General features: G+C 39.4%; 1 protein-coding gene across 1 annotated transcript in view; it reads left to right on the forward strand.

The window, feature by feature from the left end:
- LOC148374243 (sodium channel protein type 2 subunit alpha-like) overlaps nt 1–4798 on the forward strand; it is a 49005-nt gene extending 44207 nt beyond the window's left edge. The window contains exons 27-28 of the mRNA XM_088334188.1: nt 564–834; nt 1249–4798. Coding sequence (XP_088190314.1) covers nt 564–834; nt 1249–2480 — 1503 coding nt within the window. The 3' untranslated portion in view covers nt 2481–4798. The remainder of the gene's footprint in view (nt 1–563; nt 835–1248) is intronic.
- The last annotated feature ends 9055 nt before the right edge of the window (nt 4799–13853 follow it).

The following is a 13853-nucleotide window of genomic DNA, read 5'->3' on the forward strand; positions in this document are numbered from 1 at the left end:
ATTTATATATACATACATACATGCATATATATATACATATATATACATATATATATATATATATATATATATATATATATATATATATATATATATATATATATATATAAGGCAGCGCAGTGTTTAGTGCGTGCGTGGCACAGTTCTGAGGTCATGGGAGCAAACCTTCATGTGCAGAGTTTGCATGTTCTTCATGTGCTTGCGTGGGTTTCCTCCAGGCACTCCGGTTTCCTCCCACGTCCCAAAAAACATGCATGTCAGGTTAATTGGCTGGTCCAAATTGTCCCAAGGTGTGAATGGGCGAGTGAGTTCTCTGTCCCAGTGTGCCCTGTGACTGGCTGGCAACCAGGTCAGGGTGTCCCCAGCCCAATGCCTGAGGACAGCTGGGTTGGGCTCCAGCACCTCTGCGACCCTACTGAGGATAAGCGGTGCAGATAATGGATGGATGGATATAAATAACTCTTGCCATGCTATGTTAGTAGTGATTGTGAGAAGGTATTGCAACATTGTTTTCACATTAGAACTGTTGATAATTAATTACCAAATTATGTTTGTCAATTCAGAACATCCTCCAAGCCTTCTTCTTTGATCTGGTGTCCAAACAAGCCTTTGACATTATGATCATGATGCTGATCATTGTCAACATGCTAACAATGATGGTGGAGACAGATGAGCAGTCAGATCGCATGGAGTCAATCCTCAACAAGATCAATTTGGTCTTCATTGTGATCTTCACGGCAGAATGCCTGATCAAGATTTTTGCCCTCCGTTGTTATTTCTTCACAGTCGCTTGGAACATATTTGATTTTGTGGTGATTATACTCTCCATTGTGGGTAAGTTTAGACGCAATAGATAATATTGCAATACAGTGAACCCTCGGTAATCGCTGGGGTTAGGTTCCAAAAAGAACCCGCGATGGGCAAAATCTGTGAAGTAGTAACGTTTATTTATTTTCTTTTTATAATTTATTTACAAATAATTACTCTAGAGTGAGACAAAAATACAAAGCCCCTCCACAGGCTCAAACGTTTGTTTAACGAATATACTATACACGTCTTTTACAAATAACTACTATACTGTACTGCTAAATCATAATTTTAATCATCATTGAAAACTTAAAGCCAATCACACTGCACGATACAAATCTGTGAAGTAGTTAGACGATGAAATTTAAGCGCGCAATGGCAAGGGTTCACTGTAATACGATTTACGGTATTTGATTTCCATATTTCTACCTCTTAATACAGGCATTGTTCTGGCTGACATTATCGAAAAATATTTTGTTTCGCCGACCCTGTTTCGAGTCATCCGCCTGGCAAGAATTGGACGTGTACTTCGACTTATACGTGCGGCCAAAGGAATACGAACGTTGCTGTTTGCCTTAATGATGTCCATGCCAGCTCTGTTTAACATCGGACTCCTGCTTTTCCTTGTCATGTTCATCTACGCCATCTTCGGCATGGCAAACTTTGCCTACGTGAAAAAACAAGACGGCATTGACGACATGTTCAATTTTGAGACTTTTGGGAACAGCATAATTTGCCTGTTTCAGATCAGCACTTCGGCCGGCTGGGATAATCTCCTGAGCCCCATCATGTCCAGTTCCCCGGAGGAGTGCAACATTAATTTTGTCAACACCGGCACAAACACTCGAGGTAATTGCGGCAGCCCATCAGTGGGCATTGCTTTCTTTGTGAGCTACATAATCATCTCATTCCTCATCGTGGTCAATATGTACATCGCGATCATACTGGAGAACTTTAGTGTGGCGACTGAGGAGAGCACGGACCCTTTGAGCGAGGACGATTTTGAGATGTTTTACGAAGTTTGGGAGAAATTCGATTCGGAGGCCACGCAGTTCATCGAGTTCTCCAAGCTGTCGAGTTTTGCCGACACTCTGTCGGAACCACTGCGCATTGCCAAGCCCAACAAGATTAAACTTATCTCCATGGACCTCCCCATGGTCAGCGGAGATAGGATCCACTGCTTGGATATCTTGTTTGCCTTTACAAAACGAGTACTGGGTGAGTCGGGGGAGATGGATGCCCTTAAGCAGCAAATGGAGGAGAAGTTCATGGCCACCAACCCTTCCAAGGTCTCTCATGAGCCCATCACATCCACGCTGCGACACAAGCTGGAGGAGGTTTCGGCCATGATCATTCAGAGGTGCTATCGGAGGCATCTCGTGCGGCGGCAGATGAAACAGGCCTCTTACCTTTACAGGCAAATCAATTACGAGACTGTTGTTGATGTGGAGAATGCTCCAGAGACAGAAGGACTTATAGCAACTATGATCCATCACTATGGGCTGTTAGGAGGAGACTTTACGGAGACAACTGTGGGCTCACTAATGTCTTCTCCACCCTCTTACGATAGTGTGACGAGGGCACCCAGCGACCTTTCTGGTGTCATTAGATTATTTACAACGGACTCTGACCTTGCAGATCCCCATGAAAAATATGAAGAAACTTTTCTCTGAGATCAGGCTAAGCGAGTTGGAGATTTTTGCAAATCATAGCAAATCTTGTTCAAAGAGATTTTTTCACCTGAATTCTGCATAAACGGAAGGGTCTAAAATTGTATTTTGTTGAAATGAAACTGGACTGGGAGGGCTTATTTGAGAAGCTGATACTAAAAGGTTTTTTGAACATACAATGCCTGGAGGGGAGTGCTGATTACATTACATTCACTAAAAACATGCTAAGGAAATCAAAATATCATCTGGTTCATTCTGAACATTTTTTTATTCGTGGAGAATATGAATACAGAGTGACATTACTCGTTTTTATACCTTTGTAAGAGACCGGACATTTTGCCTCTTGCTGTCAAGTGAAAAAGACATTACATTTTCTCAGGAATCAGGATATGACAGAAATCAGGTAGGCCTCAGCAAGTGTAATCGATTGTCAGTTAACTCCCTGAACTGCGTGGATGTCCCAAAAAAACTCTTGCGCTTTAATTTGTCTTGGGATTTCAGGTGAATGAACCAAAAAAGAAACTTTACAGGTTAAGTCAATTAGATGTTTATTTTTTGTTATCGTTTATTCCAACGAGGAACAGGGAATCTGAACCAGGATACTTTGGAAACATTTTCTGAAAATGATCATTTAATAATACAAATACAACCTATATCACTAAAATATATTAATTACGGGTAAAATAATTGAATTCTCCTCGATTGGAGTGCTAAAAGTAAAATGACCATTCGTAAAACAGTAAGGCATGGCTTTCTGCCTGAACATCATGTTTGTGTTCCATTGAACACATTTTGCATCAAGTAAATATAATGAATTTCTATCGTCTTTATTTTGGTATTCTTAGTCTTACTGTCATTTTTGTTAGGTGTTGTTCACTGTTACTTTTCTAATAAAAATGGGTGCCTTGGCTCAAAAAAGGTTTCAGAAATAATGTAGAATACGTGTATGCACTATACAGAGAGGTCATAAGGTAAATACTGTCACCATAATAATATAACCTGCTTTTGGTAGCAAAGAGTATATGTTGCGATTCAAGACATTCATTTGATTCTATTAGCTGGCGTTCCTATTTGGGTCAGCCACTGTACGATGATAAGAGAGAGAGTTTGGGTCTATTCTTCCCTCAATTTGTATACTTTACCAACAAATACTTTAAAAATGGAGTGAAACGGCAAAAGAAATGTGTTAATTCAGTTAACTATACCTGATGTTAAAATTTTTTTTATCAAACACACACATGCAGGGGTGGGCAAACTACGGCCCTCGTGCCATCAGGCTTTTTAAATCAGACCCACGGAACGGAAATGGTAAAAATACCCGGAACATCCTAAATTATTTTGCTTTAATTCTGAATTGAAAAAGAAATTATGCAAAAATTCTTAGTAATACTATTTTACAAAAACACAACAACAGAAATACAGCGACTGAAATACTACAAAAATACTAAAACAAATAAATAAATAAAATAAAAAATAAAATACAACAGCTCTAATACAACAAAAATATTACAGAAATACTACAAAAAAAGCCACTACTGAAATGATTTAAAAATACGACTACAGTAATACTAGAAAAATACAATAGAAGTACTACAAATAACCACATTTTAAATTATATACAAATGCTACTACAGTAATACTACAAGGTACCACATAAATACTACTAAACTAACTATCAAATTAAGTGCTTAAAAAACGGACCATATATAGTGTTATGCTTCGGGAAAAATTGCAAAGGTCTCAATGCCCTGGCTAAATCTTTGAACCCAATGCGTCCTGCGACTCCAAGTTTGCCCTGACACAAGTACAAAAAAGAAATTAATAATGTTTCATAAATTTCTGTAAAAACAGCCCTAAAAAAAATAAATCGTGTGTTTGAAGAGCAGGGTGTAAAAATTCCGAAATCATGTGCCTGATATTAACTTTTGTCCGCACACCTCTTTGAATCTCTTTAGACTATTTTATTTGACTTTTGGATGCAGATGGGAGAGCATGGTTATATAAAGAGCTCGTTTTTTTTAACATGAACAATGTCGTTGTACATGAAAAATACATTTTTTTTAATAATTGTAATAATATGTATGTGTACTGTACATAGTGTGTAAAGAACATGTATGTGACATGTATAGTGGTCATATAACATGAATAAATTATATACATATATAAAATACTGGGCTCTTTTTCAATAAGATATATTCCTTAATAGCTTTCTTGTATATAGCTCATTCAAGTTGTATTTACTAATTGTTTTTAAACAAAATGACCATAGTTGTGGAATTTAGATATCACCAAAATAAAAAAACAATTACCATGCACTTTGAATGATACGTATACACAATTCCTCAATCAAAATTAGCTTCTTCTGATGGAAACTTTCGAAAGAAAATCTAGTTGTCTTGTTTGACCTTATTATAAAAGCTAGTATATTACTCTCTGAGAGGAAAAAACAGACAGATGTGCACAGGCCCTGAAGCATTCGTCCTTGAGGGTTTTTTGCTCTTTAAAGCTTGAATTACCTACGTATTCCTCAACAAAAGCAATACACTATCAAAACTATTGCTTATGTATAAAAAAAAATTCCCAGATCATTTTGTGAGATAAAATTTTTTGGCAAGGCCCAAGGTTATGGTTTAAATGTACATGCACACATTTACTTACTGCTCGTGTTGGTACATGTTAGGAATATTATTACCTTCTCGAGGAGTCAGCAAGACGTCATAAAAAATATTCAGTCTTGCATTGCTGTAAGATATCTTCCCTTATATTTGGGGGGCTTGCAGCGTAAAATCAACAAGGGTGCCAATTTGGATTTAGCCCCAAACAGATTTCCTCTCTCTTGTTGTTGGGCTGGTCAAATCCAACCCTGAGCAGCTGGACGCAGAGATAATCTGCGTGTGTAAAAACGAAAAAAAAAAAACTGTTTTTTTAATTACACACTTTAGGGGCAAGCACACAAATGTAAACTCCTCTACATTCTTCCTTCGGACACATTTGGCACACAAATTGTAAAATAAATTAGCATGGGACACACAGTATGCTACATAATTATACACACAGAAATTCTAAACACGTGTGTCATGTTCTGTGAATCTCAAAATCAAGAGCCAGATTTTTTTTTTCACGGAGGATGAATGTGGCTGATTTGATTTTTAGACATGTGGCAGAGATTAAAGATGCACTATGTTTAATTACAACTTGCATTAGCATAGATATGGACACAATTTAATACATTGCAGATCAGGCACATGAACTGCGCTCTTTCTGTCACTGCTAGACATTTCATGCAACATCACATCTGACACTATTTAAATATTTGTTGAAATACGATCATAACATGACAAATACGAATCTGTTAATAATTTACTTAGCCCAGGTCAAAATATTTTAGACATGGGCAGTTTAAATAAAAAATACTGTACTTTAAATGTTTAAATCATGCTATGAAATAACACTATGATGCTGGCCGTGATGGTTTTGAAGTCCCTGCTCTCCTTTGGGATGTTGTTTAGAGTTTTTTAATTAGATAACTCATGATATTCACATGCATTCTAAAATTATTCAGTTTTCTGGAAAAAAGAGAGGTGACTGCCCCTACTTGGAAATTCATGTACCTACAGAATAATTTCAGATTTTGTCAGTTTCCCTTTCTAGTGATTGGTGATACGTATATTTTCCCTCTTTACGAAAGGTGTACTGAGGTTCTCCTGATCTCCTGACCTTCTAACGGGCATTTGACACCCAAGGACATAAAATTAATAGTTGTTGCACTACTGTATCGGTATGTGCATTCATATGAGTATGGTTATCTGTCAGGACCAGAACGGAAACAGAACCCAAATGCGTTACGTTTCTCACAAGTTTTATTAAAGGAAAGAGAAAGGGCTGCGCCCACGATCCGGTGTTCGATAGGCGCAGGAAGCAAGTCGCTCTCGTACTCGGATTATGATCCGAACACGGAAGTGGATCTTCCGTAGCGAGCGATGGCAGTGTCAAGGACGGAACAACAGGTCGATAGCCGGGACAGGAAAGCAAAAACGTGGTCGGGGTCGTAAGCGAGTCGTAAGCCAGGAAAGGAGAGTAGACGTGGTCAGGATCAAAAACGGGTCGAAACCGGGTGAGAGACAGGAGCAAAAACAGGTGGGAGTCAGTGTCGAAAAAGACATGCCTAATGTTAACTGAGGTTCGCAGACGCACTGTCAAAAAGGGACAGATATGAGTGTGTTTAAATAGGGACAGGGAGCCAATCAGAGTCCGAAGTAGTTGGCGCCAAAGGGGCGGGCACAGGTGATTCACATCAGTAATCATGACAGTTATCCATCTGAAAAAACGTGGTATCAAACATCTTGAACTATTTAAGATGTCTGGATTCAACTAAAGTATTTTATTTTCTCTGCTTTTTCAAGTGTGGTGAGTGTCATTTATGACAAGCAAGGGGTGGATGGCGCTCAATTTTTTAAAACTTCAATGAAAGAAAACAGAAATTGTGTTGTATGCTATAAATGGTCTTATGCTTTATCTAAAACCAACTGTCTCAAACATGTGCTTTGAATTGCACTACACTACTGGGGAATGTAAATGCACTCAAGATTAAAAGATTCAAGATTCAAAGTGTTTATTGCCATATGCATAGCAAAGAACCACGATTCCCTGCACAATTAAATCCTTACTCTGCTGTACACACAGCATAGCAAGGGTCTCTGGAGGTCCCAAGCAAGTAGGGCAATGTTAAACAACAATGTATTCGACGGATGCATCCACATCTATCCCTAGCACACACTCTTGCATCCATTAAATTAACCCACCTCACATCCAGAGCATGTTTCACCCCATCCTTCCAACCATATTTAGGCCTTCATCCCATTCTGTTTCCCACCACTTTTGCGCTACATACGGCCTTCATCCATTCTTTCCATATGTCCCAACTATCTCTGAACATTTTCATCAATTCTCTCAGCAAGCTCTCTCACCACCCCAGTTGTTCTCCTTACTTCCTCCTTAACCTATCCAGTCGTGCAAGTCCACACATACTATGCAAACATCCCATTTCAAAGACATTAAACCTATTACGCTCATTTACTCTTAAAAACCCCATGGCTCTGAGCCAACATCACTGTTGGTACCACCACACCTTAATACAATCCTCGCTTTGGAACCATTCGCAGAACTCTACATTTGAACAATCCATTCAGCACACCCATTGTCTTGCACCCTTCACCTCCCCTCTTCTTAACATCCTTATCCAAACCACCACCTGCTACCACACGTAAACGTAAATACTTGAAACCATCTACCTCCTGCAACTTTACACAATTCAACAAAATCTCTAATCCACCTACCTCAGCACCTCTCGAACACCTCATTACCTTACTCTTGTCTGCATTCACCTAAAGCTTATTTCTCTTACACACTCTATCAAACTCAACTAGGAAGCATTCAGTCCTACTGCAGAGTCAGCCACCAAAGCCGTGTCATCTGCAAACAGCTGACATGCAACCCAACTTCACACACTGTTCTTCCTGCTCTTATACGCACCTCACGCATCACTCCATCCATAAACAAAGTAAAAAGCCAAGATGACAGGACATACCCTTGCCTCAACCCCCTTACCAGAAACCACTAGCTCACTTCACTCCCCACTCTCACACAAGCACTCCTATCCCCATACAAGCTTTGGACAGCATGCAGCAACCTGCCACCCACCCTAATATCCTCAACACTTGCCACAATGGCTCCCGATCTATCCTATCATATGCTTTCTTTAAATCCATAAATGCCCAATGTACCTATTTTCCCTTTGCTATAATTTTTCCACACTATTGCCTCACTGCAAAAATCTGATCAGTACATGCCCTTCCTCTTCAAAACCCACATTACTGCTCAGCAAGTACTCATTCTGTATTATCCCTTATTCTTCCAATCAAAATCATGCCACAAAGCTTTCCCACCACACTCAAAAGACTTATATCGCTCAAATTACTACACACTAGCCTGTCACCTTTCCTTTGTACAAGAAAATCATACATTCAATATTGTCAGCCTTTCCTTCATTCATTGACCCAACCACTATTTCCACCTCTTCCCTCACAATCTTCATTTCATTCAATTCACCATACGAAGGCATCCGTCCACCAATCACAGTCACAATAGATGCCTCTTTCTCATCAGTTTAGCTCATTCAACATTGGGTCACAATTCCGTTTAGCAATATCATAGAACATTAGGAAACAATGTCAGAACATGTGGACCAAATACTATGCTTTAATTGGTAATGCTAGTGCTTTTCATGTCACTGAAGGCATGCCAAAATTATTCACAGGGACTGAGTTATCTGATAACACTTGGCGTGAGATTTGTTGCCTTGTGTGTGTAAAACAAAGAAACAGGTCGGTCACAGGGGTTGGAGCCTTTATTACAAAAGATTGAACTATCAAAAATGGTAAAAAGAATTCACTTAAAGTTGTGTGTAGCTACCCTTGTGAATAACTAAAAAGGTTTTTCGTCTGATTTTCCTGATATAATGATCTAAAAGTGTATGTGGTGCTCAAAAAAATAATTTATGCATTAACCAAATTTCGCTACATCAGTGACATTAAACAGCTCGCTAAAATATTCAGCACATCTTTCACGCACCTCTTGCCCTTCTACCAACAACTTGCCATTCTGAGCCTTCACACTCTCCTCCAAGTCTTAGGGTCTGTTAAGGGCACCACTCATCCCCTCTGTGCAATCTTGACTCCTTCTGAGAGATTGATAGAGGAGGGGATTCCCAGCCCCTTCTCTCCACCCCTTTCAGACACATTTGACGTCATGCAAGAGATTCAGAAGGAGAATTCTTATTTCCTGCAGCAGCACGTGGATGTAAGTATATTACTCACACTGCATATCTTGATAAGCCCCCAATTCAATTATATCAAAAAAAAAAATCAGTTGAGTGAATAATGGAAACTTTTGTTATTATTTTTTGCTTTGAAGTCAATTTAGCCCTCTTTTGCTACATTCTAAAACTTAGGCTATGGCTGGTGCCTGAATAATACCGGATTCTTTCATGTAATGTTCATGCTATGGGGATTATATTATTATTATATCATTATACAAAGGAAATTTGTCTTTTATCCCTATCGAAAAATTACTTTGAGGGTTAAACAAAACTTTATTTTCAAATTAAGTCATGTCAAATTTCATTTTACAGCCCTTAATCACAAAATTTCTCAAAGGACTGTACATGCAACAATTACACCATCCCCTGATCTGTAACCACTCGTATTTAGACTATGTAAGTTCACGCCTAGGGCAGCACGGCGGCGCAGTGGTTAGCGCGTGTGCGGCACAGTTCTAAGGTCTTGGGAACCTCCTGTGTGGGTTTAAATCCACTTACTGTGCGGAGTTTGTATGTTCTCCCCGTGCTTGCGTGGGTTTCCGCCGGGCACTCCGGTTTCCTCCCACATTCCAAAGACATGCATTTCAGGTGGATTGGCCGGTCCAAATTGTCCCTAAGTGTGAGTGAGCGAGCGAGTTGTCTGTCCCTGTGTACCCAGCAATTGGCTGGCAACCATTTCAGGGTGTCCCTTGCCCACTGCCCGATGATTGCTGGAATGGGCTCCAGCACCCCCGCGACCCTACTGAGGATAAGCGGTGCAGCTAATGAGATGAGATGAGAGAAGTTCACGCCTTTGCTGCGCTATAGCTTTGTCATTTCTGATTCATTTTAATTCCAACCACCTAAAGTACTCAGGGGTGCTTTAGCTATGCGTACATATTCTTGAAGTCGGGCATCCGGGCACTTGGTCACGTGACCAAACAATCCACCGTCATCTTTGGTTGGGGGAAAAACGTTGTTATTGAGTCTGACTAGAATAATGGTGAAAAGTTGCTGTGTAAAAGGGTGTACGTCTAATAAGAGGAAGAATCCTGATCGGAAATATTTCATATTTCTATCTGACAAGGAAAGGAGGGAGAAATGGAAGTCTGCGGTGAATCGAGGTGTGCAAAAAATGGATGGATCGATCGTCCCCAACAAACTGTGGCCCCCTCGCAGCACTCACACCTATGTTTGTGATTCACACTTTATCAACGGTTAGTCATTATTGTAGATGTTGATTGCATAAGAATATTATGTATCCCCTCAAAAAAATATGTTGACATGATGTTGTTTTTTTTTTTAATATGAGTGGTGATTCTGCACCAGTAAGTCCGAAAATAAAGTTTCTGACTCTAAATTATGAATCAGTGAAATTGAAGTCAAGATTGTATTGAGATCAGAATCAACTTGATTCATCCACATTTTATCCATTTATTCACGACATTTTATTAAAGTCAGATAAATAATCTGATTGTTGATTATCTCTAACACTCAAGATTTCGAGGCATCATACACCCATTTGAGTCGATGAAAATAAAGTTTTCAGACAGTAAACGTCGTTTATACCGTGTTTACATACACACATGACAGATATGTCCAAAGGTCCATTTTCATGTGACAGTAGACATTTTTTAAAGAGAAGATTCCATTATGGTTGAATGGGTTTTTAATTTATAGTTAGATTGCAGGCTTTGTTGTGGGTCGGATGCATGCTACAATTGTTTACATTTTTATTTTACAGGACAAAAGTGCAATGACAGGAGCCATCCAGACTTTGTGCCATCCATTTTCCCGCAGTCGAGCACCAAAGCCAAACCAAGCTCCACGAAGTCTACTATGAAAGTAGACAGGTACGAGAGAGCAGCCAAACGAGCCTGCTTAGCACCAGATAATTAATTCACTAAGTCTATAAGGTGTTTCACCTATTTTTGCCTGAATTTTAAATTGACATTATCCAAAAACATCGGGTCAGTCTACTTTTGCTGCATTAGGGGCGATTTAACCGTCTTTTAAAATTTTGATTTTTTTTTTAAATTGTATTTTGTTTTTGTCATGAGCAATCAGAGAAGAGCAAAAACATTGTATCTTCCTGTGCAATGCATAGGTACATACAAGGTTTTTGCTCTAACCTCTTGATATCGATCAGCAACATCTTGAGGAAAATAAGGGTCAGCAATACTTTTTAGTTTATTTTTGTTTCTTTCAGTGACGAGACCAACAAAAGTGCGCAAGAGACTGGTCCTTCCAGAGCCAACAGTGTCAGAGATGAGCATCTAGTTGAGATCAGAGACACCATCTAGACTCCAGGATGAAGTTGATATACAACTGGACAATCACTCGATCGCATCAAGTCATGATTCAGAGGACACTGCTGAAGAACTGAGAGCAAGAAAAACATCTGAACTACAGAATCTAATGAAGCAACCAATGTTCCAGTCAGAAAGAGAAATGTTATATGAGGAAACAGAAAACTTATGAAGAGAGAAAAATGAGGCACTAGTGCAGGTAGCATCTCTGCAAGAAACACTCCGTTCTGGATCCCTATGTGCCGAGTCTATGGCAAATGACAACAGCAGTTGTCAAATGCTAACTGGAATTACTTGGGATGTGTTTGAGACACTATACACTATGCTAGAGAAATTTGCAGCGTGCCCAACGAACAAACATAGTACGGCATTTAAAGACCTAATATTTCTAACTCTCGTCAAGCTTCGGCACAACATGTCATTTTAATTCTTGGCAAAAGTTAAAGGCATTCCTAAGTCTGCTGTCATTGATTACTTTTGGAAGTGGATCGATATTATACATGCCAAAGTACCGTATTTTCCGCACTATAAGGCGCACCTAAAAGCCTTTATTTTTTTCAAAAGCTGACCATGCGCCTTATAATACAATGCGCCTTATTTATGGATCAACATTAAGTTTTCCAACTAACTTGCAGCCGCCGACTCGATTTTCCCCCGAACGCCAAGTAGTACGCGGTGGATGCTGGGATTTATTTACCGGCGTTTCATTGGCTAACCAATGTGTCAATCATCATTTGAATCGATCACTATTGGCTAAAGTTATTTGGAGGTCAAGAGGCGGATCTTTTTTATCATTTACAGACTGCCATTGGCTCAAACGGCAAACAAAGCCTGCAATTGGCCGAAAAAGACGTGTCAATCATCAGTTGAATCGATCACTATTGGCTAAAGTTATTCGGAGGTCAAGAGGCGGATCCTTTTTATCATTTACAGACTGCCATTGGCTCAAACGGCAAACAAAGCCTGCAATTGGCCGAAAAAGACGTGTCAATCATCAGTTGACTCGATCACTATTGGCTAAAGTTATTCGGAGGTCAAGAGGCGGATCCTTTTTATAATTTACAGGCTGCCATTGGCTTAAACAGCGAAACAAAGCCTGCAATTGGCCGAAAAAGATGAATGCGTATAGCATGTGGCTGACGGCATAGAGAAAGCATTTTTTTCTATTCTGTATTTGTAAATATTGTATTCTCCTGGATTTACTACCCTCACAGATATAAGAGGACATTGCCTGCACATTATTATGAACACAACGACTTCGGTGAGCTATTCCCGAGGCGTGTTCAGGAGAGTGATCAGACATGTAGTCTCTTGTTAATCGCTTGCCGCGCACTGCTGAACGGTTGTAATCGCTCACTGTGATTGCCTTACTGATCCAAAATGGCCGACGACAGTACAATGGATTTCGCTCTACAGCTTGCTTTGAGCGAGTTGGCTGATATGAGCGACAGTTCGCATATTGACACAGTTAAGGTTATCCTAAACGCAGTGGAAGGGAGTGCATCTAACAGTCAAGAAGAGGCTTTGGGGACTGGCCGCATCACAAACTATGTGGAGGACATTGTCCCGACCTACAGTGACCCACTCTTTCGTGCTCACTTCAGCTTATCAAGATCGTCGATTCAGGTAGATCTAACGTACACATGTAATAGTGCCTTTATTCGAAAGCTTCAAATAGCGATCAGATCTTTAATGGCCTGATTTGGGTTTCCATTGCGAGGATTTAATAGTTGCCTATAATGTTTTATGCTAAAGAAACAGCCTAAGGAATGATGTCAAGCATATAATTTCCCTTCAAAGGTATAAGCCTTTTGTATAGGGTCAAACAAATCATGTAAACATATTTCATTAATGTATTAATTCTTGAACAATCAAATTTGCACCCTTATCTCTTCAAAATATACACTTTGGGAAATGTGGACCACTGTTATTTTAAAAATGTATGGTGATTATTTACCCGTTGATAATTTATAATTTATCCATTTTTGTCAAGAATTGAGAGAGTGAAGTTTATTTTATTTGAGACACAATGTATTTCATATGTATTGTTCCAATGTTGTTTTTAATGCTGACATTTTGAACATTACAGAAGTTGTTAGAAGTTATTGGACCCTTCACTGAAGTCAGGACCATGTCACTGGAGAAGAGAACTTTGGCCTGTATATGGTATTTAAGTAATACAGAAACATTCCGCAGTGTTGCCGACAGATT

The sequence above is a fragment of the Urocampus carinirostris genome, chromosome 1, assembly GCF_059441175.1.
Source record: "Urocampus carinirostris isolate Australia breed hairy pipefish chromosome 1, RoL_Ucar_1.0, whole genome shotgun sequence".
Taxonomy (NCBI): Eukaryota; Metazoa; Chordata; class Actinopteri; order Syngnathiformes; family Syngnathidae; genus Urocampus; species Urocampus carinirostris.